Here is a 27,658-nt window from a genome sequence, read left to right on the forward strand (position 1 = left end):
AGGAAGTCACTGGTTACGAGACAATATTGAGGATTAGACAACCATAGTGAGATAGGAAGTCACTGGTTACAGACAATATTGTGGATTAGACAACCATAGTGAGATAGGAAGTCACTGGTTACAGACAATATTGTGGATTAGACAACCATAGTGAGTAGGAAGTCACTGGTTACAGACAATATTGTGGATTAGACAACCATACAGACTTAATGAATAACAATTAATAGGAGTAGACTACTGATTTTGGTTCTGTTACATAAGATAAAGTGATACCAAGCTTGTAGAAATGAATTTCAATTTCTTCTTACAACAAGGAGTAGGTCCTGGGCCATGATATTTGTGTAGTAGCATGCTTGAAGAATAGGATTTCAGGTTTACAGAAAATAGCCCTAGTCAGCAAAGTCTTAAGCTGTAGAACTGGTGAGGTATTAAGGTCCATTGTGCATCTTGTTTGCCTACTTGAAAAAATATTCTTAAATCTGAACTGTTTTGATAATTTAATAAATGTTTCTACTACTACTGCTGTTCTATCATATATAGGCCTGTATAGTCAGATAATTGTTAAGGTCCATGGGCCTCTTGTTATCTGTATATTTATCTCATTTCAGTTGAGAAAGAGGCAGAAATATTGGGTTTGCTAACCACTTGACCTGGTTCCAGCAGTACATCAGTGATGTAGTCCAGAAAGTGAATAATGTAGACCAATTATGCAGTTCACTAAAGATGGAGGATTGTCGATGCACTTTCAGTGGAGTGCCTTGAAGTCTCTTCCCCAAAGCAACCTCCCTCGATCTCGATGCAAGCATGCCTGCTGTCTCCACAGAGATAATGTCTATGTTGTTGGAGGCAAAGATGGAAATGTTGCTCTCAAAGAAATATGGAGGTTTCATATTGGTATGTAGCATATTAACATGTATTTTAATAGTGGAGTTAAACCAAATATATTCAGATGGTTTTACACTTATGCATCATTTAGTTATGGGAAGAATTTACCTGGGATATCATAACATTTATACATCATAATATCATGTTCTACACCAGATAACTTTTGGTGATGATTTGTCATACTTGGAAAGTTTTTGAAATAAAAAAACTTGTGTACAAGATATCTCATGAACATCTTGACAGGTTATGATATATTCAAGCTATAGTATCATGTTCTGTTGTAATACCTGGTGGTCAGAGGTCACACTTGACCGCTTTTGAAATGAAAATTTTGTGTATTAGATATCTTGTGATTCATATTCACAATATTAAAGTTTGGTGTTCATAGGTCAAGGTTAAAAAGTCAGTGATCACAGGTCAAGGTGAAAGGTTAAAGGTTACATTTGATCAATTTGGAGAACCCCAGAACAACACTGAAGGTCAGGCAGTGTGATGTATTGTGATTGGTAGGCAGTGGAATGCTAAGTGTCCAAGTTGTAATAGTCAACTCATGCAGCAACATATTATGTAATATCTTTTCAACATTTAAACATTTTATTCTAACTACAAACCACAGAATGAAATGTTATGGTTGACTGGGTACTTCCTTCTGAGTACTATCCTCTTCAGATTTGGATAGGTCTACAATAAGAGTCAGTAACATGACATGAACCTACCTGTGGAGTAGACTCATTAACATGACATGGTCCTCGGTGTGGTGTAGACTCATTAACATGACATGGTCCTCCCTGTGGAGTAGACTCATTAACATGACATGGTCCTCCCTGTGGAGTAGACTCATTAACATGACATGGTCCTCCCTGTGGAGTAGACTCATTAACATGACATGGTCCTCCCTGTGGTGTAGACTCATTAACATGACATGGTCCTCCCTGTGGAGTAGACTCATTAACATGACATGGTCCTCCCTGTGGTGTAGACTCATTAACATGACATGGTCCTCCCTGTGGAGTAGACTCATTAACATGACATGGCCCTCCCTGTGGTGTAGACTCATTAACATGACATGGTCCTCCCTGTGGAGTAGACTCATTAACATGACATGGTCCTCCCTGTGGTGTAGACTCATTAACATGACATGGTCCTCCCTGTGGAGTAGACTCATTAACATGACAGTAGACTCATTAACATGACATGGTCCTCCCTGTGGTGTAGACTCATTAACATGACATGGTCCTCCCTGTGGAGTAGACTCATTAACATGACATGGTCCTCCCTGTAGAGTAGACTCATTAACATGACATGGTCCTCGGTGTGGAGTAGACTCATTAACATGACATGGTCCTCCCTGTGGAGTAGACTCATTAACATGACACTCCCATTAACATGACATGGTCCTCCCTGTGGAGTAGACTCATTAACATGACATGGTCCTCCCTGTGGAGTAGACTCATTAACATGACATGGTCCATCATGGTGTGGAGTAGACTCATTAACATGACATGGTCCTCCCTGTGGAGTAGACTCATTAACATGACATGGTCCTCCCTGTGGAGTAGACTCATTAACATGACAGTAGACTCATTAACATGACATGGTCCTCCCTGTGGAGTAGACTCATTAACATGACATGGTCCTCCCTGTGGTGTAGACTCATTAACATGACATGGTCCTCCCTGTGGAGTAGACTCATTAACATGACATGGTCCTCCCTGTGGAGTAGACTCATTAACATGACATGAACCTACCTGTGGAGTAGACTCATTAACATGACATGGTCCTCCCTGTGGAGTAGACTCATTAACATGACATGGTCCTCCCTGTGGTGTAGACTCATTAACATGACATGGTCCTCCCTGTGGAGTAGACTCATTAACATGACATGGTCCTCCCTGTGGAGTAGACTCATTAACATGACATGGTCCTCCCTGTGGTGTAGACTCATTAACATGAAAAGGTCCTCGCTGTGCAGTAGACTCATTAACATGACATGGTCCTCCCTGTGGAGTAGACTCATTAACATGACATGGTCCTCCCTGTGGAGTAGACTCATTAACATGACACAGTGACTCATTAACATGTCCTCCCTGTGGAGTAGACTCATTAACATGACATGGTCCTCCCTGTGGAGTAGACTCATTAACATGACATGGTCTTCCCTGTGGAGTAGACTCATTAACATGACATGGTCCTCGGTGTGGAGTAGACTCATTAACATGACATGGTCCTCGGTGTAGAGTAGACTCATTAACATGACATGGTCCTCGGTGTAGAGTAGACTCATTAACATGACATGGTCCTCCCTGTGGAGTAGACTCATTAACATGACATGGTCCTCCCTGTGGAGTAGACTCATTAACATGACATGGTCCTCCCTGTGGAGTAGACTCATTAACATGACATGGTCCTCCCTGTGGAGTAGACTCATTAACATGACATGGTCCTCCCTGTGGAGTATGATGGTCCTCCCTGTGGAGTAGACTCATTAACATGACATGGTCCTCCCTGTGGAGTAGACTCATTGACATGACATGGTCCTCCCTGTGGAGTAGACTCATTAACATGACATGACATGGTCCTCATGACTGTGGAGTAGACTCATTAACATGACATGGTCCTCGCTGTGGAGTAGACTCATTAACATGACATGGTCCTCCCTGTGGAGTAGACTCATTAACATGACATGGTCCTCCCTGTGGAGTAGACTCATTGACATGACATGGTCCTCCCTGTGGAGTAGACTCATTAACATGACATGAACCTACCTGTGGAGTAGACTCATTAACATGACATGGTCCTCCCTGTGGAGTAGACTCATTAACATGACATGGTCCTCGGTGTGGAGTAGACTCATTAACATGACATGGTCCTCGGTGTAGAGTAGACTCATTAACATGACATGGTCCTCGGTGTAGAGTAGACTCATTAACATGACATGGTCCTCCCTGTGGAGTAGACTCATTAACATGACATGGTCCTCCCTGTGGAGTAGACTCATTAACAGGACATGGTCCTCCCTGTAGAGTAGACTCATTAACATGACATGGTCCTCGATGTGGAGTAGACTCATTAACATGACATGGTCCACCCTGTAGAGTAGACTCATTAACATGACATGGTCCTCCCTGTGGAGTAGACTCATTAACATGACATGCTCCTCAGTGTGGAGTAGACTCATTAACAGGACATGGTCCTCAGTGTGGAGTAGATTCATTAACATGACATGGTCCTCCCTGTGGAGTAGACTCATTAACATGACATGGTCCTCGGTGTGGAGTATACTCATTAACATGACATGGTCCTTGGTGTGGAGTAGACTCATTAACATGACATGGTCCACCCTGTAGAGTAGACTCATTAACATGACATGGTCCTCCCTGTGGAGTAGACTCATTAACATGACATGGTCCTCCATGTGGAGTAGACTCATTAACATGACATGGTCCTCCCTGTAGAGTAGACTCATTAACATGACATGGTCCTCCCTGTAGAGTAGACTCATTAACATGACATGGTCCTCAATGTGGAGTAGACTCATTAACATGACATGGTCCTCCCTGTAGAGTAGACTCATTAATATGACATGGTCCTCGGTGTAGAGTAGACTCATTAATATGACATGGTCCTCGATGTGGAGTAGACTCATTAACATGACATGGTCCTCCCTGTAGAGTAGACTCATTAACATGACATTGTGCTTCTGGTAATGTAAGCTTGATGTGCATTTTTATTACAGTTAGTCATCAATGGGAAAAGCTGACTTACAGAGGAGACAGTCTGCCTATCCTTGAGGGACATACTCTGGTAGCACATAAAGTATGTATTATTCAAACTTATCATATCATCGGATCTCTACCCAGATCCCAGTCCCTGATGTCGCCTTGTAATCTCCCTTGATCTCAGTCCCTGGTGTTGCCGTGTTGTCTCCCCTGATCTCAGTCCCTGGTGTCGCCTTGTTACATGTTACATGTATTACACTGTGATATGTGTGTTACACTGTGATATGTGTGTTACACTGTGGTTAGTGTGTTACACTGTTGTATATGTGTTACACTGTGATACATGTGTTACACTGTGGTATACATGTTACACTGTGGTATATGTGTTACACTGTGGTATATGTGTTACACTGGTATATATGTTACACTGTGATATGTGTGTTATACTGTCGTATATGTGTTACACTTAGGTATGTGTGTTACACTTTGGTATGAGTGTTACACTGTGATATATGTGTTACACTGGTATATATGTTACTCTGTGATATGTGTGTTACACTGGTATGTGTTTTATACTGGTATATATGTTACACTATGGTATACATGTTACACTGTGGTATATATGTTACACTGTGGTATATGTGTTACACTGTGGTATATGTGTTAAATATATGTTACACTTAGGTATGTGTGTTCCACTTTGGTATGAGTGTTACACTGTGGTATATGTATTACACTGGTATATATGTTACTCTGTGATATGTGTGTTACACTGGTATGTGTGTTATACTGGTATATATGTTACACTGTGGTATATGTGTTACACTGGTATATATGTTACACTGTGGTATGTGTGTTACACTTTGGTATATGTGTTACCCTTTGGTTAGTGTGTTACACTGGTATATGTGTTACACTGGTATATATGTTACACTGTGGTATATGTGTTACACTGTGGTTAGTGTGTTACACTGTGTTATATGTGTTACACTGTTGTATATATGTTACACTTTGGTATATGTGTGTTACACTGTAGTATATGTGTTACACTGTGGTATATGTGTTACAATTTGGTATATATGTTACACTGTGGTATATGTGTTACACTGTGGTATGTGTGTTACACTGTGGTATATGTGTTACACTGTGGTATATGTATTACACTGTGATATATGTGTTACACTGTGGTTAGTGTGTTACACTGTTGTATATATGTTACACTGATATATATGTTACAATGCTGTATGTGTGTTACACTGTTGTATGTTTGTTACCCTGTTGTGTTTGTTTTACACGTTGGTATGTGTGTTGCACCGTGGTATGTGTGTTACATTGTGGTATATGTTACACTGTGGTATTTGTGTTTCCTTGTTATATGTGTGTTACCCCGTTGTGTGTGTGTAACTCTTTCTCTTCCTGTATTATATAGTTGTACTGTACATGTATTATGGAGTCAAATCATTAAAGAATGATCTTTTGGCATTGATGTAACGTTATACCTTCTACATGGTAGATTGTTATTCTGATCTGGTATTGTCAATTCGGGTTGGTATTTGTGATATGGTAATGATTTAGCTTAAAGGTTTGGGTATTGTGACTTTGGTTGGTGGACTTAATTAGACTATTGTGTCTTTTGTTTACAGATCAATTATGTGTTCCTGTATGAATATATAGGTGTTTATAATGGGAGACTGGCCGTAAACCCTGTGTGTGTATTGGAGCTGTAACCTCATTAATATTGGATTGTTTACATTCTATTCTTTACAGTGTGTCTTTAGATACCATGTAAACACTATCATGTCCTATGAATAATGATGTCTGTTAATTCTAGTTTAAAAGTCACATCTGTATTTATATACACCAAACAAAACTAAAGTTTGTTAATTGAAAAAAATCGTAAAGTACGACAAAATTATCAATTTTCATGGTGTATCCATTTGTCATTGATTATGTTTGTACTCTTCATCTACGAACTTATAACAAGTCAAAGTTTTAATTATCCACGAAATCAAGTGTCCACAAAAATTTTTTTTTTTTAAAAAACCACAAAGATTGAGCACCACAAAAATATTTGATTTTACAATGAACCAAGTTCAATTCAGCATTCAGTATAAAGGTGCCAGGGAAGGTAAGGGCAATTTCTGACATGAGGTGAAGTAGGATCCCCAACGGCAATAGTTCAAACAGACTGCTACAAGTCCTCAAGTCCATGCTTATTTCCTGTTCATTTTTGTCTTATTTTTACATTCTTTTCATTTTCATTTTTTTCACATTAAATATTATTTCTGTTTAAAAAACAGTAGAGCTTTACATGATTTGAAAGTTGCTAATTTTTCACAGGTGATATTCTGCATAAGATCTGAAAAATGAATTATTTCCTATCACTGCATGACCTCAAAAAGTCCACCAGAGTAGATGTCATTCTGGCAGCCTTTGCTAGTGATATCCTTTCAGCTGAGTAGTAAAGTGTTTCACTTGAGACCAAAGTGTCTCTAAGTTTGTTTTCCAGTAGGGGCATTGTAGTTTTCGTGATCCTTCCTACCACAGATTGGTGCTGTCGATTGTAGGGTTTTATACTTTGAATGAATTCGAAGTCTGGGAAATTGTCAGATCTTAATGGACCCAAGATCCATGAACCTGAGTATAGTAACTTAGGTAGAAGTGAAATAAAAGTAAAATGAAAAGGCAACATTTCATCAGTTGTACTGTCATCTGTCTAGCAGACTCATTATTACTGTAACAATAGGGCACAGGCTAAAACCACTGACACATCAGTCACGAAGCTGGCTACTATAAGATTAAAACTTAGTGGAATTTTTTTTCTGTATACTTAAGCATAGAGTACTTACCTTAAATATTTCTAGTTGGATATTTCAGCTGTTAAGAGTGTTGATATTAAATTCATTGGAGTTCTGTCTTTGCCTCTAAGGGATTTATTGAAATGAATTAACTCAACAACTTTTTTAACTATATGAAGTGCTTTTTTTTCTTAATATGATTGTTATTTTACTGCAATATGGTGCAATGTACATTTATTTCTGTTTTATATCTAAAAGATGTTTTGAATAAGGTGTTGAACAGTACCAATATGTAAGCTAAATCATAAGAGCAATATTTCGTTTAGCAGCCATTGTATATGTACTTTGGAATGCCAGGCCATAAATGTACTGGAGCAGAAGAGCTCTTTGTTTACCTGTGATAATAAGCCTACTTAAACCTTTGACGTTGACTTGTATATAGACATTCCTTGTTACAGGTATATATTACAAAAGATTGAAAAATGTATTTACCTCAATACAGAGCAGCATTAGAATACATTTTATTGAGTGAAATCAAACCAAAGTTTGTAAAGCACTTAAATTATAGATAAGATAACAGTATTTTACCAACATGAGAGGGGGGTACTTCACCAACTCACAATTCCTCTGCATTTAATGTCAATACACTAAAATCTACCTTTTACAACAGATTCAGTGTAAAATTTATTTTAAGGGTCTTATACATTTAGTATTTGTTGGCATCTTAGGTAGGTCTGAGGTTTTGAAGCCTAGCTGTCTTACATAAATCTGCCACTTTGTATTCTCCTATAGAAAACTACAATTTTACCTCCTCTATTTGGATATATCTGGTGAAGGCGGGCTCATTCATTAATAAGTTGCCAAGTTGTTGTATGATGAAGTAATGGTAGACAGCTTAGGAATATATCCCAAATATCTTAATCCCCTCCCCCTCCCCCAACCGCTCCACGATGGATATATCTTAAATATTTCTTAATCCCCTCCCCCTTCCCCACCCCTCCACGATGGATATATCCCAACCCTCTAAACCTCTCAGGTGTTAAACATAAGCTGGTGTTGTACCTTGGGTGTTGAACATAAGCTGGTGTTGTACCTTGGGTGTTAAACATAAGCTGGTGTTGTACCTTGGGTGTTAAATATAACCTGGTGTTGTATTTTGGGTGTTAAACATAAGCTGGTGTTGTACCTTGGGTGTTAAACATAAGCTGGTGTTGTATCTTAGTTGTTAAACATAAGCTGGTGTTGTATCTTGGGTGTTAAACATAAGCTGGTGTTGTACCTTGGGTGTTAAACATAAGCTGGTGTTGTACCTGGGGTGTTGGTGTTGTACCTTGGGTGTTAAACATAAGCTGGTGTTGTACCTTGGGTGTTAAACATCAGTTGGTGTTGTATTTTGGGTGTTAAACATAAACTGGTGTTGTACCATGGGTGTTAAACATAAGCTGGTGTTGTATCTTAGGTGTTAAACATAAGCTGGTGTTGTATCTTAGGTGTTAAACATAAGCTGGTGTTGTACCTTGGGTGTTAAATATAACCTGGTGTTGTATCTTGGGTGTTAAATATAACCTGGTGTTGTACCTTGGGTGTTTTATATATAAGCTGGTGTTGTATTTTGGGTGTTAAACATAAGTTGGTGTTGTATCTTGGGTGTTAAATATAAGCTGGTGTTGTATCTTGGGTGTTAAATATAAGCTGGTGTTGTACCTTGGGTGTTAAATATAACCTGGTGTTGTATTTTGGGTGTTAAACATAAGTTGGTGTTGTATCTTGGGTGTTAAATATAAGCTGGTGTTGTACCTTGGGTGTTAAATATAACCTGGTTTTGTATTTTAGGTGTTAAACATAAGCTGGTGTTGTATCTTAGGTGTTAAACATAAGCTGGTGTTGTACCTTGGGTGTTAAATATAACCTGGTGTTGTATCTTGGGTGTTAAATATAACCTGGTGTTGTACCTTGGGTGTTTTATATATAAGCTGGTGTTGTATTTTGGGTGTTAAACATAAGTTGGTGTTGTATCCTGGGTGTTAAACATAAGCTGGTGTTGTACCTTGGGTGTTAAATATAACCTGGTGTTGTACCTTGGGTGTTAAATATAACCTGGTGTTGTATTTTGGGTGTTAAACATAAGCTGGTGTTGTATCTTGGGTGTTAAACATAAGCTGGTGTTGTACCTTGGGTGTTAAATATAAGCTGGTTTTGTATCTTAGGTGTTAAATACAACCTGGTGTTGTACCTTGGGTGTTTTATATAAAAGGTGGTGTTGTATCTTGGGTGTTAAACATAAGTTGGTGTTGTATCTTGGGTGTTAAATATAACCTGGTGTTGTACCTTGGGTGTTAAATATAAGCTGGTGTTGTACCTTGGGTGTTAAACATAAGCTGGTGTTGTACCTTGGGTGTTAAACATAAGCTGGTTGTTACCCCTCTATGTTGTACTATCCTTATGTTATACAAAAGACCAGCAGCAACCGTTCTCAAGTACAAATGTTGAGTATTAACACAAGTTACAACAATGATAACATGTATGGCCTGAGTATCGAGCTTAACAAGTTACTCCTTCCACGGCCACACCAGGACTGACTCTATTTGCTGTGATCTTACAGTTTATCCTAAAGCAATTATAATCTAATTCTGATAGGGAAAGTGTCTTCTACTGATCTACAATTAAACCGTGACCAGTTAATGTCTCAATGGTGGAGAGCATGTCCAGCCAATGTTTCACGGCATGATTCTGACACTAAGGTGACCGCAATTAAACTATCTGTCTGATAAGCCAGCCGGTCACATTAAGATTTAACACAAATTATGTTCTACACTTGAGTGACAAATTTCACTATTAACATCCCCCTGCCTAAGAAAACTTTAACGGTCTAAAAGTTCAGAGATAGCAAACTGCTCATGATACTCAGGCTGAGATAATATTTAGTATGTACACAAACACTGGTAAGTTTACTTGAACAACAGTTAATTCTAAATTCTACAATATACTGTTAACTTCCATGGATAAGGTACTTCTGTTAGACTGTCACTGTTTGTTCTTAAGGTATACACATCACAACCTTATCACATGTTCACAATTGATGATACATCCAGAGTCAGTGTTCGTCTCCTTTTTTTTTTTCAAAATATATACACTATTTATTCAATTCTGGATAGTCCATCCGCATTGGCATTTTCCTGGCCCCGTCGATATCTGATTGTATAATGAAACTGTTGTAATGCCAGTGCCCATCTTAACAGTCTCTGATTCTTTTGCTTGGTCCTATCAAGCCATTTAAGTGGATTGTGGTCAGTCAAAATGGTAAAGTGAACACCACTAATATAATAGGAGAATGACTCAACACTCCAAACGATAGCTAAACATTCCTTCTCCACTGTAGAGTAATTTTGTTCCCGCGGCAGTAACTTTCTGCTGATGTACGCAATAGGGAAACCCAAGGCAACCCAAATGGATGGATGACACTGTAATGGCCCTCTGACCGGCCATCCATATAGCATCTCAAATGGTGAGAATCCCGTTTCCTCATGGGGTACTTCCCTATATGCAAACAATGCATATGGCAAAAGCTCGTCCCAGGCTTCCTGATTTGACGTGCAGAGTTTCTTTAACACAGCTTTGAGAGTTGCGTTAAATCATTCTACCTTCCCATTAGCCTGTGGGTGATATGGCGATGTTGTTATGCCCTTGATTCCCAACACACGGTAGAGTTCTTGTATCATTTTTGAGGTGAAATTTGTGCCCTGGTCTGTCAGAATAACACGAGGCACTCCTACCCTACTGAACAGTTCCACCAATGTGTTAGCTATGGTTTCTGCGTCCTCATTCTTTAATGCAAAAGCCTCTGGGTACCTTGTTGCGTCATCCATAACGGTAAGAATAAACCTGTTCCCCTTCTTTGTTCGAGACAGTGGCCCAACAACATCCATAGATATTTTGTAAAATGGCTCACTGATGATCGGTGGTTGTCCTAATGGAGCTTTCTCGTCACCACGTCTTCTGGTGGTCATTTGACATACGTTACAAGTACTACAGTATTCCTGTATGTCCTTAAAAATCCCTGGCCAATAGAACGAATTAACGACACGCTCTTTGGTCTTTTCTATCCCTAAATGTCCCGCAAGTGGTCTATCATGTCCCAATTTAATAATATTGAGACGTAGTGCCTCTGGTAGTACTACCTGGACTCCATGTTGGGCTCCATCACTAGACTCCCATTTCCTACGGAGAATCCCATTTTTCCAGTAGAGGGCATTCTTATCTTCCTGCACAGATTCCTCTGAACTTGCAGCTTTTCTCCGAATGTTGGCTAAAGTTGGATCTTCCTGCTGAAGCTTACTAAGCACTTCAGCATTTACAGCAGAAAGTTCAAGTGGTTCCTCTGTTGTGATGTTAACTGTATCATCCCCATTGCTGTGAGATACAGTCTCACTGATGTTGTCAGTGTCCTCACCAACGCCATCGCCATGGTCCAGGTCCACATCGTTCGCCTGTCCAACATCACTTCCCTTACTGACATCCACTTGGTCCTCCTCGACGTCCGTATCGGGGTCCATTCCAACTTTTACATGGCATTCCTTTGCCTTGTCCTCAGCTAGCCTTTCTTCAGCAATGTTATTACTGTGTTGTGCACGCGTAACAACATTCACAGCCTTTGATTGCCTCTCTATTATGTCTACCCCCAACAGGGCTTTAGCGACAAGGTCAGGCACTAATCTGACCTGAGCATGTCCCTTATAATATGGCGTGTCCATATCAACGATAGCCAGTTTGGCTGAAAACGGCTGTCCAGTCACTGTACACAGCGTCTCCCGCTGACCCTCCAATACACAACTTGGGTCCACCAGGTCTTCCCTAATCAAGGTCATCGCTGACCCAGTGTCTTTCACGAAACTAATATCATGGCCATTGACCTCTCCTGGGGCATGGATAAGTCCTCCCGTGTATTGTCGCACTAAAAATCCTGCAAGATTTTTACCTTCTCTGTTTTTTGGACATTTCCTCGTGAAGTGCCTGTACTTGTTACAATTGTAACACTGCACACTTTTCATTTGCTCTGTCGATTTCTCCTTTCTCTGGTCCCGATCAAAGGTAAAAGGTTTTCCATTTAAACTTTTACCTTGTGTTGATTTATTTATATTCCGTTCAGGTAGAATATAATCCTCTGCGGCTTCAACCACACTGTTCGACCCTTTGTTACGGCGTATCCATTGTGCTTCTGACACTGGCAATGCACTAAGAAAATATTCCTCTTTGAATTTTTCCATGACATCCTCTACAAATCTAGTAAGATATTGTTCAATTCTTGCCATAAGTCCTCTGTATGTTTCCTTAGGTTCCCTTTGGGCTGTCTGTAATAGCTTGAAATATTGGTAGGGCCTTTTCCCATACCTGTCCATTAGGTCTTTACAAAGTTCTTCAAATGACCCATGTGCTTGAATAGCTACCTCTCTGGCCTCACCTGTTAACAAGGTTCTCAGCTGTAGCATTTTTACTTCTTCTGTCCATCCAGCCTGTGTTGATAAAGCAGTAAACTCTGATAAGAATGTCACTATATCCTCACTTTCAGTATGATTATAAGGTTGAAGTTTCAGTCTAAACGGCACAGGGTTAGAATTTGTCTCACACCGTTCCTTTTGAAGTTTTGCTTTTTCAATCTCTAGTTCCAATTCTTTCACTTTCCTTTGATGTTCTCTTTCCTTTTCTTCGGCGTCCATTCTTATCTTTTCTCTTTCCACTTCCCTTTGATGTTCTCTTTCCTTTTTCTTCGGCGTCCATTCTCATCTTTTCTCTTTCCACTTCCATTGTCATCCTTTCTCTTTCGAAATTCATTTGGCGTTCTTTTTCCTCTTTCTCTGCTTGAATTTTGAGTCTTCTTATTTCCAACTTTGTTTGTGCTGCCGTTATCTTCGCAGTTTCCGTTTCTTCAGGCGTCGACATATTGAACAGTTCTAATGAGCGTTAAATCTTTGATAACAGAGTCCTTCTCCTTCGAATGACCCCACCACTGCCACCAGAATATGTGCACCAGAATATGTTACCCCTCTATGTTGTACTATCCTTATGTTATACAAAAGACCAGCAACAACCGTTCTCAAGTACAAATGTTGAGTATTAACACAAGTTACAACAATGATAACATGTATGGCCTGAGTATCAAGCTTAACAAGTTACTCCTTCCACGGCCACACCAGGACTGACTCTATTTGCTGTGATCTTACAGTTTATCCTAAAGCAATTATAATCTAATTCTGATAGGGAAAGTGTCTTCTACTGATCTACAATTAAACCGTGACCAGTTAATGTCTCAATGGTGGAGAGCATGTCCAGCCAATGTTTCACGGCATGATTCTGACACTAAGGTGACCACAATTAAACTATCTGTCTGATAAGCCAGCCGGTCACATTAAGATTTAACACAAATTATGTTCTACACTTGAGTGATAAATTTCACTATTAACACTGGTGTTGTACCTTGGGGGTTAAACATTAGCTGGTGTTGTATCTTGGGTGTTAAACATAAGCTGGTGTTGTACCTTGGGTGTTAAATATAACCTGGTGTTGTACCTTGGGTGTTAAATATAACCTGGTGTTGTACCTTGGGTGTTAAATATAACCTGGTGTTGTACCTTGGGTGTTAAACATAAGTTGGTGTTGTACCATGGGTGTTAAATATAACCTGGTGTTGTACCTTGGGTGTTAAACATAAGTTGGTGTTGTACCTTGGGTGTTAAACATAAGCTGGTGTTGTATCTTGGGTGTTAAATATAAGCTGGTGTTGTACCTTGGGTGTTAAACATAAGCTGGTGTTGTACCTTGGGTGTTTTATATATAAGTTGGTGTTGTACCTTTAGTGTTTTATATATAAGCTGGTGTTGTATCTTGGGTGTTAAACATAAGTTGGTGTTGTATCTTGGGTGTTAAACATAAACTGGTGTTGTACCTTGGGTGTTTTATATATGAACTGGTGTTGTATCTTAGGTGTTAAACATAAGCTGGTTTTATACATTGATTTACAGTCATGCTATGTTCTGTGTTTGAGGACAGGTTTAAACTGTGCTGTATAAGGAGCTGATATACTAGTACACATGTTGGAGTGCCAGAGTTTTAATAATAGGCCTGATATTGAATGTAGTCCTGTGATCAGAATTTAAAAAATTGTCCTTGAAAATTCTGAATGTTAAATGAAATAATGAAATTTTGTGTAAGATGGAAATTTCTGAAAAGTACCGGAATAGGAAATTTGGTGTAGCTCAATATTGTTCATTTTTTTTCAGTTTTTATGTCAAATTTATGTACCGGCCCGGAGGATTAGCTGTTTATTTTGTTATATTGTTTGGGGTAAAATATGGTATATAACAATTTTGTGAGCTATTTTGCTGTGTAGTTTGTAAAGTGCTTGTAGTTCAGTGTTTTGTTCCTGTATTCCTCTGTTTATTCTTTATGGTTGATTACTGAGAAGCCTTGTGATCATGCTGATTGGCTTGTGAATATTTTCTATACTTCCTTCTGTGGGTTTTTATAGTTTCTGCTTGACAAGATATGGAATCAGATGTCATACAATGTAAACTAGAAGAATGGCATTTTACTGTTACTATAGTGTACTGGGTTGAATGGATTAGTTTATGTTCTGACAGAATATCTGATGACATGCTCTGTATACAACTATAATTTTTCTATTGTCCCAGTTTCCTAGTGATTTATAAACAGACGTAAACATAGTGCAGTTGTTATTGTATATCGTTTTGTGTCTAACTGAGATATCAGATAGTAGTCATTCCAGCATTGTTATGTATATCATACCAATATTATCACCATTCTGTTCAATTATGATGTGAAATGTAGAAGTAGGTCTTAGATAATATATTTGATGGAAAAATGTCAAAAGATGCCCATAGGTCAAAGGTCACACATGACCACTGTAGAGATATAAACTTTGTACACAGTTTGACATAAAGCCAGTGAAAGATTTAGTTTATATTCCAATCAAAGCATAACTTTGACCATCGAGTTCTAGACTTGATTACATTTTGGTGGTCCAGGAGCAAGCTTAAAGGTCAAAATTTAGTCTTGACCAATTCCAAAATAAAAAGTTTTAATATCTCTCTGCAGGTTAAGTTCATAATTTACATTGTAACATCACTCCATAAAGTTCAACAATCTATAGTGAATAGCGAAAATAAGAGCTCATTTAGGTAGACCTGTATACTCTCGAATGAAGTTTTGAAGTGTGTGGTTTGATGATTTCTACCTTGAGCAGTCTGTGTCCTAGAAAGGTGAGACAGGAGCTGGTCTGTACTGTCATGTTTGTGTCCTAGGAAGATGAGAAACGGGCTGGTCTGTGTTGTCATGTTTGTGTCCTAGGAAGGTGAGATACAGGTTGGTCTGTGCTGTCATGTTTGTGTCCTAGGAAGGTGAGATACAGGCTCGCCTGTACTGTCATGTTTGTATCCTAGGAAGGTGAGATACAGGCTGGTCTGTGCTGTCATGTTTGTATCCTAGGAAGGTGAAATACAGGCTGATCTGTGCTGTCATGTTTGTGTCTTAGGAAGGTGAGATACAGGCTGGTCTGTGCTGTCATGTTTGTGTCCTATGAAGGTGAGATACCGGTTGTGTCTTAAGAAGGTGAGATACAGGCTTGTCTGTACTGTCATGTTTGTATCCTAGGAAGGTGGGATACAGGCAGGTCTGTGCTGTCATGTTTTTATCTTAGGAAGGTGAGATACAGGCTGGTCTGTGCTGTCATGTTTGTGTCTTAGGAAGGTGAGATACAGGCTCGTCTGTACTGTCATGTTTGTATCCTAGGAATATTAATATAACATATTTCTTTACAAATATGATATCTATTTAATCATGTACAAGAACTTCAGTTGACAAGGACTGCTCTCATAGACACACTGTGGGATAGGGGAGATAACTCGTGGGAAATAGTTTAAATAGATATGGTTCCTCATATCCTGTGATGATAATACACACTAGAAATAATGAACATTATCTATCCTTATCTATGTAGTTTGAATATTCTCAAGGAAACTTGTGATCTGCAAAACTTTCAAACAGACACTTTTAAGTTGTTAAAAAACCCAAAGAATTCCTTTTCAGTCATTCAAAGAAATCTATTTCTTAAAAGATACCACCAAATTCAGGTGAACAGAAAATCAGAAGTACACATTGCATATTTTTGAGTTGATTACAGCCAATGAGTAACTGCTGGTTCATGTGACAAAGTTTGTGTATTACATATTTGACATCTGTCCCTCCATCTGTAAACAAACTTTGTTATCGCCATTTCTTGAGAAGCACTGGATGTATCTTTCTCAAATTGCTTATAGAGGTTCTTCTTGGTCCCTTTTGTTGTGCCTGTTTGAATTTGGAACTGATCAGAAAAACAAATGGCTGACAGGTAGCAATCTTTTTTAAAATGAAGTTTGTTATTGCTATTTCTTGAAAAGAACTGGATGGATCTTTCTTAGATTTCATAAGTAGGTTTCCTTAATTCCTAGTTGTGCCAATTTGATTTTTAGACTGCTCATAAAAACAAAATGACTGACACACGGCCATCTTAGATTTTGACTTTGAAAGTTTGAATGTTTGTTATTTCTTAAGAACTACACTATAGATCAGTCTCAAATTTCATCTGTTTGTTTTTCTTGATCCCTAGTTGTGCCTGTTTGACTCTGCTACTAATCAGAACAAACAAAGTGGCCCATAAGCAGTTATCTTGGATTTTGACTCCAAAATTTTGTTATCATTATTTCTTACTATTCTTAAAAAGTACTGTATTGATCTGTCTCAGATTTCAGGTATAGGTTCCTCTTTGGTCCCTAGTTGTGCCTGTTTGAGTTTGGGATGATCATGAAAAAAATGGCTGACAGCTGTCTTGGATTTTGCCTAGTTTAGATTGTTATCCCTATTTCTTAAGAAGTACTGAATGAATCTCTCTCAAATTTCATATGTGCATTTCCTTTAGTCTCTCCTTTTGCCTGTTTGATTTTGGGATTTATCAGAAAAATCAAATTGGCTTCCAAGTGGTCATTTTGGATTTGGCAGGTAAAGATTATCATCAGAATTTCTGCAAAGGAATGATCAAATGTATTAAGAGCAAAAACAGAGAAGAGTTAAGAACAAAAACAGAGAAGAGTTAAGAGCAAAAATAGAGAAGAGAAGGAAAAAGAAACAAATAAAGGTCAAACAATGGTGGGCACCCAAATCCTTCTGGAATCATTTGTCTGTTTCTTTGATCAACAAGACAGTGAGAACCTTATTAAATCCCCTCAAACTTTGTGAGTTTTAGCTCAACTGCTATAAAAGACCAAGATGAGCTTATGCAGTACTGTGTCATCTGTCATCCATCCATTATTTGTTTTGTATAAATGGTTGATCTCATCCCCTTTGGGTGTTAAAGACAGGCTAAAGAAGGGAACGAGAGCAAATTCTTTAAAATCCTTTTTCTTCTGTAATAATGTCTGGTTTCTATCTTAATTTGGTCTGAGGCATGCTTGGGTGAAGGAAATTCAATTCTATAAATGTTGATCTTGGCCTGGGGTGTGTGGGTTGGGGCCCAACAGGGGAAATTCTTTAAATTCCTTCTACTGCAGGAAGGATTGGATTTCGTCCAAATTAATCATTTCTTTTACTGTAGGAATATCAAGATTCTGTCAAAATTTGCTGTGAAACATCCTAGGGTGAAGAGTTAACAACTTTGTATAAACGGTGGGTCTCGGCCTACTTGAGTAGGAGGGAAAGGCATGAAAGGGAAAATAGCACAAAATCTTTAAAATCCTTCTTCTTATTTAGGGATAAAAATGTGGTCTGAAGCATTCTTGGGTGAAGGAGACTTGTATATTTTTGGTTTGGCTGACCCCATTAGGGAAGAAAGGTTGGAGCTTAAGATACAAAGCATTAGAATTCCTTTAGCTTGGATAAAAGAATTCAGCAAACAAAGCCAGATAAGCAATTTAGGCCCTATTAAACTTTTGTTTAGAGTGGTTAATTACTAATAAAGCCAGGTGATTGATACTAACCCTATTGGCCTCTTTGATCATTTAGTTATATTGTTTATAGAAATTACTGCTGGTGTGTTCAGGGGAGATTAATAATAATAAGTTGTTGTATTGAGTTATTCTATTTACAGAAATTACTGCTGCTGTTTGGTGGAGGCTTTGAACATGATCTGACAGAGTCTTGTTTATGGATCATTAACCCTGGTATGTAATTCAAAATCTATATTTAACTTTCAAATCATCAAAAAGATTAGATCAGGGAAATCTGAATCTTCAAATTTCTGAAGTCTTAAAAAGATTTTTTTAAAAAGTAATGTTGGGTTATTACATGAGCAACACATTGTATTTGGAATCAATAAATTTTGACAAATGAAGCTACAAGTCATTAATATTTTATTATGGTAGATATTAATATAAAAACTACAAATTTTCATGTCAGATCTGCAGCACATTAGGCGCCACTGGGTTGAGACGTATGCCTCCCATCCTGGTGTACGACGCCATCATTCTGCAGTACTGTACAACCATGACATGTATGTCTATGGTGGCCATGTTGACATTAAAGGATCTCAGTCTGACCTCTGGGTTTTCCATACAGGTATGTACAACTTCAGTTAATAATGACCAGGAATATACTCTTGTCAACTCAACATTACAGTGACTAGATTTAATCCCAAGGATATACCTCCCTTCTAAAAATGTATGTAACATCCCGAGGATATACCTCCCTTCACAAAATGTATGTAACATCCCGAGGATATACCTCCCTTCTGAAAATGTATGTAACATCCCGAGGATATGCCTCCCTTCACAAAATGTATGTAACATCCCGAGGATATACCTCCCTTCTAAAAATGTATGTAACATCCCGAGGATATACCTCCCTTCACAAAATGTATGTAACATCCCGAGGATATACCTCCCTTCACAAAATGTATGTAACATCCCGAGGATATACCTCCCTTCACAAAATGTATGTAACATCCTGAGGATATGCCTCCCTTCTGAAAATGTATGTAACATCCCGAGGATATACCTCCCTTCTCAAAATGTATGTAACATCCCGAGGATATACCTCCCTTCTAAAAATGTATGTAACATCCCAAGGATATGCCTCCCTTCTCAAATTGTATATAACATCCGATCATTAATATCATGTGTCTTCATCTCCAGTCATCACAAATCTGGATGAGACACTCCTCAGTCACCAATAATCTGGATAAGACACTTCCAAGCCACCATTATTCTGTAAAAGACACTTCTCAGTCACCTTCAATCTGAATAAGACACTCCTGAGTCACCATTAATCTGGATAAGACACTCCTCTGTCGATGCTAATCTGGATAAGACACTTCCAAGCCACCATGTTTCTGGATAAAACACTTCTCATTCACTATTAATCTGGATGAGACACTCCTCAGTCACCATTATTCTGGATCAGACACTTCCAAGCCACCATTATTCTGTAAAAGACACTTCTCAGTCACCTTCAATCTGAATAAGACACTCCTAAGTCACCATGAATCTGGATAAGACACTCTTCTGTCAATGCTAATCTGGATAAGACACTTCCAAGCCACCATGTTTCTTGATAAAACACTTCTCAGTCACCATTAATCTGGATAAGACACTTCCAAGCCACCATTCTGGATAAAACACTTTTCAGTCACTATTAATCTGGATGAGACACTCCTCAATCAGCAATAATCTAGATTAGACACTCCTAAGTCACCTTCAATCTGAATAAGACACTCCTGAGTCACCAATAATCTGGATAAGACACTCCTGAGTCTCCAATAATCTGGATAAGACACTTCCATGCCACCATTATTCTTGATAAGACACATCTAAGTCTTTTTTAATCTGGATAAGACACTCCTCCATCACCAATAATCTGGATAAGAGACTCCCCAGTCATCATTCATCTGGATAAGACACTTTCAAGCCACCATTATTCTGGATAGGACACTCCTCAGTCACCACTATTCTGGATAAAACACTCCTGAGTGACCATTTTCTGGATGAGTCACTCCTCAGTCACCATTATTCTGGATAAGACACTCCTGAGTCACCATTAATCTGGATAAGACATATCTCAATCACCATTAATCTGGATAAGACACTTCCAAACCACCATTATTCTGGATAAGACATTTCTCAGTCACCATTAATCTGGATAAGACAGTCCTCAGTCACCACTTATCTGGAGAAGACACTTCTCAGTCACCACTAATCTGGATAAGGCACTCCTCAGTCACCATTATTCTGGATAAGACACTCCTGAGTCACCATTAATCTGGATAAGACACACCTGAGTCACCATTATTCTGGATAAGACACTCCTAAGTCACCTTCAATCTGAATAAGACATTTCTCAGTCACCATTAATCTGGATAAGACACTTTTCAATCACCATTATTCTAGATAAGACACTTTAAAACCACCACTATTCTGAATAAGACATTTCTCAGTCACTATTAATCTGGATAAGACACTCCTCCATCACTAATAATCTGGATAATACACTCCCCAGTAATTGGGATAAGACAATATTTATCTGTTAAAAGTCACTTTCCAGTCACCATTTATCAGGTGATGACATTTGTTTGTTCATTTATATTTTTCAAAATCAAATAATTCTTTTGTCATGTAGAAATGTCCAGGTCTATGTTTGATAAACTGTAGTCAAAATAACAAGGTATGCTAGATATAGTATAACATATATGTCCCTTTTGATTTGTTTACAGAGGAGGAAGAATGGGAACAGGTGATCCCTCGTCAGCCCCCGAATACAATTCCTGAGGGTCGACATGGTCACACTGGTGTGGTGTATGGACGTGACATGTGGGTCCTCGGAGGTCTTACTCACCTGAATATACCAAAAACTGACTTCTGGAAATTTAGTTTTCGTAAGTAAATATATACCAGTACTGAATTTGGTGTATGGAGTAAGTATGTAAACATGTACCAGTACATTGTCAGTATGGAGTATGTAAACATGTACCGGTACATTGTCAGTATGGAGTATGTAAACATGTACATTGTCAGTATGGAGTAAGTATGTAAACATGTACCAGTACATTGTCAGTATGGAGTATGTAAACATGTACCAGTACATTGTCAGTATGGAGTAAGTATGTAAACATGTACCAGTACATTGTCAGTATGGAGTATGTAAACATGTACCAGTACATTGTCAGTATGGAGTAAGTATGTAAACATGTACCTGTACATTGTCAGTATTGAGAAAGTATGTAAACATGTACCAGTACATTGTCAGTTTGGAGTAGGTATGTAAACATGTACCAGGACATTGTCAGTATGGAGTAAGTATGTAAACATGTACCAGTACATTGTCAGTATGGAGTATGTAAACATGTACCTGTACATTGTCAGTATGGAGTATGTAAACATGTACCTGTACATTGTCTGTATGGAGTAAGTATGTAAACATGTACCAGTACATTGTCAGTATGGAGTATGTAAACATGTACCAGTACATTGTCAGTATGGAGTAAGTATGTAAACATGTACCAGTACATTGTCAGTATGGAGTATGTAAACATGTACCGGTACATTGTCAGTATGGAGTAAGTATGTAAACATGTACCAGTACATTGTCAGTATGGAGTATGTAAAAATGTACCGGTACATTGTCAGTATGGAGTAAGTATGTAAACATGTACCAGTACATTGTCAGTATGGAGTAAGTATGTAAACATGTACCTGTACATTGTCAGTATGGAGTATGTAAACATGTACATGTACATTGTCAGTATGGAGTAAGTATGTAAACATGTACCAGTACATTGTCAGTATGGAGTAAGTATGTAAACATGTACCAGTACATTATCAGTATGGAGTAAGTATGTAAACATGTACCAGTACATTGTCAGTATGGAGTAAGTATGTAAACATGTACCAGTACATTGTCAGTATGGAGTATGTAAACATGTACCAGTACATTGTCAGTATGGAGTATGTAAACATGTACCGGTACATTGTCAGTATGGAGTATGTAAATATGTACCTGTACATTGTCAGTATGGAGTAAGTATGTAAACATGTACCAGTACATTGTCAGTATGGAGTATGTAAACATGTAACGGTACATTGTCAGTATGGAGTATGTAAACATGAACATGTACATTGTCAGTATGGAGTAAGTATGTAAACATGTACCAGTACAAAAGAGAACAGTGCTTATTGGAACCATTTTACAGTAACAAAAAATAGTGTATTATTGTTTATAAAGCTGCCTCTTCTTAAAGTGACATTAGTGCTAAGATTTTTTATTAATTGGAAACAATATGGAACAGAAATACTATTTGTATATATCTTGTTATTGTCAATATTATATAACTTATATAGGCTAAAAATGTTCATGCTATTTGACTTAAAACAAATATCTTTCAGTGCTTATTATGACCATTTTAAAGTAACAAATAGTGCAATGGATGTGTAAGTGTTGAGTAATGGAGACTATCTAATTTGTGCTATGCTTGTAATGACTTATTCACCTGGATTTACCTGTATTTCACCTGGATTTACCTGTATTTCAAATAAAATGTCTAATGATCATAATTACCTGTTGTTTTCTTTGCCATTACTGGCTTATATACACAATTCCTGTTTGTCCCAAATTATTTTTTACCTGTTTTACCACTTTTGGGACAAACAGGACTACACCAAATAATTGACCTTGACCTATATTCAAGATCTCTTGGATTAAGTGAATTGAGACCTTGAAATTTCTTTTTCAACAAGCTATAGGTTCAGAGTAATGGCATTTATGAAGTAGCATGTCTTAAGAATATGATTTCAAGTTTACAGAAAATGTTTTTATGAACCAACAATATCTTATTTGTAAGCTATAGAGTAGTTGAGCAATTTAGTTCAGGCCTCTTTAATATTTATGTCTTGATAGTCAGATGGCTGTTCAGGCCTTTTGGCCTTTTGTTTTCTAATCATAAACACTGGTTTCTGTTACAGATACTGAAAGATGGGAAAGAATCAAACACAAATATGGACCTCCTCATCTCTTTGGACACTCAGCTTGTGTGGTAAGTCAGTATCAAACACAAATGTGGACCTCCTCATCTCTTTGGTCACTCAGCTTGTGTGGTAAGTCAGTATCAAACACAAATATGGACCTCCTCATCTCTTTGGTCACTCAGCTTGTGTGGTAAGTCAGTATCAAACACAAATATGGACCTCCTCATCTCTTTGGTCACTCAGCTTGTGTGGTAGGTCAGTATCAAACACAAATATGGACCTCCTCATTTCTTTGGTCACTCAGCTTGTGTGGTAAGTCAGTATCAAACACAAATATGGACCTCCTCATCTCTTTGGTCTCTCAGCTTGTGTGGTAAGTCAGTATCAAACACAAATATGGACCTCCTCATTTCTTTGGTCACTCAGCTTGTGTGGTAAGTCAGTATCAAACACAAATATGGACCTCCTCATCTCTTTGGTCACTCAGCTTGTGTGGTAAGTCAGTATCAAACACAAATATGGACCTCCTCATTTCTTTGGTCACTCAGCTTGTGTGGTAAGTCAGTATCAAACACAAATATGGACCTCCTCATCTCTTTGGTCACTCAGCTTGTGTGGTAAGTCAGTATCAAACACAAATATGGACCTCCTCATTTCTTTGGTCACTCAGCTTGTGTGGTAAGTCAGTATCAAACACAGATATGGACCTCCTCATCTCTTTGGTCACTCAGCTTGTGTGGTAAGTCAGTATCAAACACAAATATGGACCTCCTCATCTCTTTGGTCACTCAGCTTGTGTGGTAAGTCAGTATCAAACACACACACACTTAGCTTGTTTTCCTTTTAGGTAAATGGCAACATGATTTATATGTTTTATTTAAAAGACAACATGATTGTTTATGTTTCAGATAAAGACAACATGATTGTTTATGTTTCAGATAAAAGACAACATGATTGTTTTTGGGGGACAGAGTGTTGGATCACTTGTGAACTCTCTGTGGGTATTTAATTTCTGTAAGTAACATCATTATGATCCTCCATATCTATGTGATAGAAGGTGAAGTTCATGCCTATTTCATCATTCAGTTTATAAGGTAAAACATGCTTAAAGTGTTTGATTTATGTTTTGTCAGAAATTTTATCACTACTGAAGTACAAGTATAATGCTTGGAGACATTCATTATCTAAAATTCAAACTTTTATGCCTCTGAAGTACAAATATAGACATTCATTATCAGAAATTCAAATATTTCTTACCATTGATTTATCCATGAGACTGCATACTTGTTATGAGCCTGTAGGAGCCTGGACATTGTACAATATACCAATCTATCACTTTGTCTCTCAAGTACTTAGTCCTCGCCTGTATATTTTGTTCCGTATTCAACCCTATAAGCGCCCCCTCACCCCTTCAGATACCTAAAAGTCTTGATTTACTTATGTTTTAGTCACAATCAAGAAGTGTTTTAAGTTGGTTTATAAGGAGATGTACTCCAGAAAAACGTAAAACAACAGTTAATCTCCAGTCCACCAGCAACAGAGGAATGTCAATAAGTATCCTCTGTATCTACTAACACAATTTTCCGACCATGCCTGATAAAAAAATAGCTGTTTTTGACAGTTCACTTGTAATGTGACCCACTGTTTTCCCTTCTTTCACAACTCTGATTGCAAACAGACTATTATCCTCAATTAGACCATTCACGCACGTGACTTGGTGACATCACAGTGAAAGGTCTTATTACTGTATCAAGGCACTGCCCTATGAATTGTTTCCAACACTCTCTACAAACATGATATCCCCTGACTACAGACGAATATTCATACATAAAAGACATTTTTTTACACATTCCTAAACCATGTGGTAAATGACATTTACTTTGGTATCGTGCGCTCAGCCCAGTAACGACCTAATAGGCTTAGTCCATTACTTAACAGGTAAGATAGCCATTGATACAGCAGATAAAGAAATAATATTTTCATGTGTGATAGATTATCTGACAGAAACAAATGAAGCAGTTAGATATCAAATGACAAATAAAATAGTTTTGCTAAAACAGTATGAATGGAATTTTATATCTTTATCATAAACAAATTCCCTTTCGTGTCATCATATTAAGATGATCTGAAACAATTTATCAACAAGCACATAATGACAGAGTGCACCTTGTTACATAGAGGTTGACACTGAAATTTCTTTCAAATTAAAAGTTGTTGAGTTTGCCAAGGAATTTGGAAACAGCAAAGAATCAAAGCAGTACAGTATAGATAGGAAGCAAATACGCGATTTGAGACAAAAAGAGAGTGAACTGCAAACCTCTTTACAAAACACCTCAAAAAGGAGACGGAAAGTTCCTGGTGGAGGAAGAATTTTTAGTACTGAAAGTGTTTCTTTTACATCTAAGATGGTCTCTAATAAGCGCCCCCCTTAATTGCAATTTTTAAGCGCCCTGGGTGCTTATTGGATCGAATACGGTAGTTATTCCAAAAATTTGTGAAATTTGTGAGATTGAATTTGCATATTTTGGATTTCGCTATAGGTAAATGTGCAAAAGTGTGAAATAAATGTTCTTATTAAAGACAAAAAGCAAGATTGCTTAAATATATTTTATTGTTAAAGACTAAACAAAAAAACATAAAAAACACTGTTATCAACATGAAAAGTGACAAAATTTTTCTTCTAGTAACTAAAGAGAGACAACAAAGAAATGTGATCGGCATTGGTTCGAAGCAGCATTGTTGGATTCATGGGTTTTAGTTTATTGTTAATTTGAGATGTGTCTATCACAGTTTTCCAGCCTGATTTACATCAACATATTACTTTGCCTCAATCTTCATATGTTCAAACTTTATCTCTGTTCTAAAGAGTACTGATCTCCTTTTAAAAAAGCACATCTGCATCTTATCTCCTTATTAAGGTCTGTTCTACCTAATAATGCTAAGCTATAAAAAATATCAATATTGTCTTTGTTTAGGTTCATCCCGTTGGACATGTGTCAATCTACAAGGTCCCATGCCATCTGGTCGTGTCTGGCACTGCGTCATTCCAGTTACTGCCATGACACTTCGCCCTGATCATTCTATTAGAACCAGTTCTGTGCCTTATCTTAAAAACAAAAAGGAAGGAACCAAGCTGAAACGTCCAAAAAGTAGTCCGGCGTATTCCTCCACACGAAACAGAGTCCGTCCAGATTTGAATCAAAACAGTGATAGTAAAGATTTTGTGTCTGCTCAACTTATGACACGCCCCATTAGTCCAGGCTCACGAGATCTGAAATTGCCAATTGTCATGACAACACCTCGTGATAAACAGAAGGAGGACACGTCACCTCTTTTGAACAATCGTCAATTATCTTGTAACAGTGTGACTTCAACAGGCAGTCAGGGAAAAGGGGTTGATAATCCTGCTCTAGAAAGAGAATGTAGCTCAGAAAAAGAATCTGATGTCACAGAAATTTTGGAACTTCATAATTTCCAGGAAATGGAAAGTCCGGAATTTTCAGGTGGGAAAACCTTAGGACAAGGTTCAAAGTGTTTACAAGAAGAGGGAAATGCAGGAGGGATTGAAAGACAGGGTTTACAACATAACCCTCTAGAAATTGCTAAAAATAGATATTCCTCAAGATATGAGGTAAAAGAAAACATGATTCCTGGACAAGTGAAGGACTCTCCTTCCAAGCGATATAAGAAAAAACAGAACCAACGTCAGGGAATATTTGTAGAATTGAAGGAGTTGGGTAAATTTCATAATTTAGCATCTTCACAAGAACTTGTGGTAGAAGACCTAGAATGTGTTGAGCATTGTTTCTCAGAAGTAAGAAACGTTAATTCAGCATCAAAAAATCCATTCTTGGACCAAACTATGAACTGCAAACAAAATGGTGGTAGTTTGTCTAACTTAAATTTCGTAGAAATGAAAACTGTTACGTCTAGTGACAGAAACTTTGTAGGGGATACCTCCGGAGCTGTAGAATCTAGATCTTCATCAATGTCAAATATCTGTGAAACAAGACTAATTGGTGTAAACTTGGATTCTTCACAGCAGAAATCTAGCAGCTTACATGTGATACCTCCCAGGAAAAATGGTATGCAGTGTTGGGAAGCCAAGGATGATAGAACTCTACCTCCATTGTCAGATAGCAAGGACAGTCAGTATAAGGCCAAACAATCTGGCCGTAAGCCAAGTGATAAAAGTCTGGAGACTTCCATCAAACAGGAGGTCAGTTATTATGTTGAAATGGAGGGAGATGTGTTGTTCTAA

General features: G+C 37.9%; 1 protein-coding gene across 1 annotated transcript; it reads left to right on the forward strand.

Annotated features, from left to right (window-relative positions):
- The first annotated feature begins 694 nt into the window (after positions 1-694).
- On the forward strand, positions 695-27,658 carry LOC132560282 (uncharacterized). Its single transcript, XM_060224944.1, has 8 exons — positions 695-898; positions 4,626-4,701; positions 18,534-18,606; positions 18,842-19,000; positions 21,150-21,311; positions 23,395-23,465; positions 24,336-24,411; positions 26,373-27,658. Exons 1-8 carry the CDS (start codon positions 708-710, stop codon positions 27,656-27,658), a joined length of 2,094 nt encoding a protein of 697 aa, XP_060080927.1. The 5' UTR covers positions 695-707.

Source organism: Ylistrum balloti, unplaced genomic scaffold (assembly GCF_031769215.1).
Source record: "Ylistrum balloti isolate Yb309-2 unplaced genomic scaffold, AGI_CSIRO_Ybal_v1 Utg371042, whole genome shotgun sequence".
Classification (NCBI taxonomy): domain Eukaryota; kingdom Metazoa; phylum Mollusca; class Bivalvia; order Pectinida; family Pectinidae; genus Ylistrum; species Ylistrum balloti.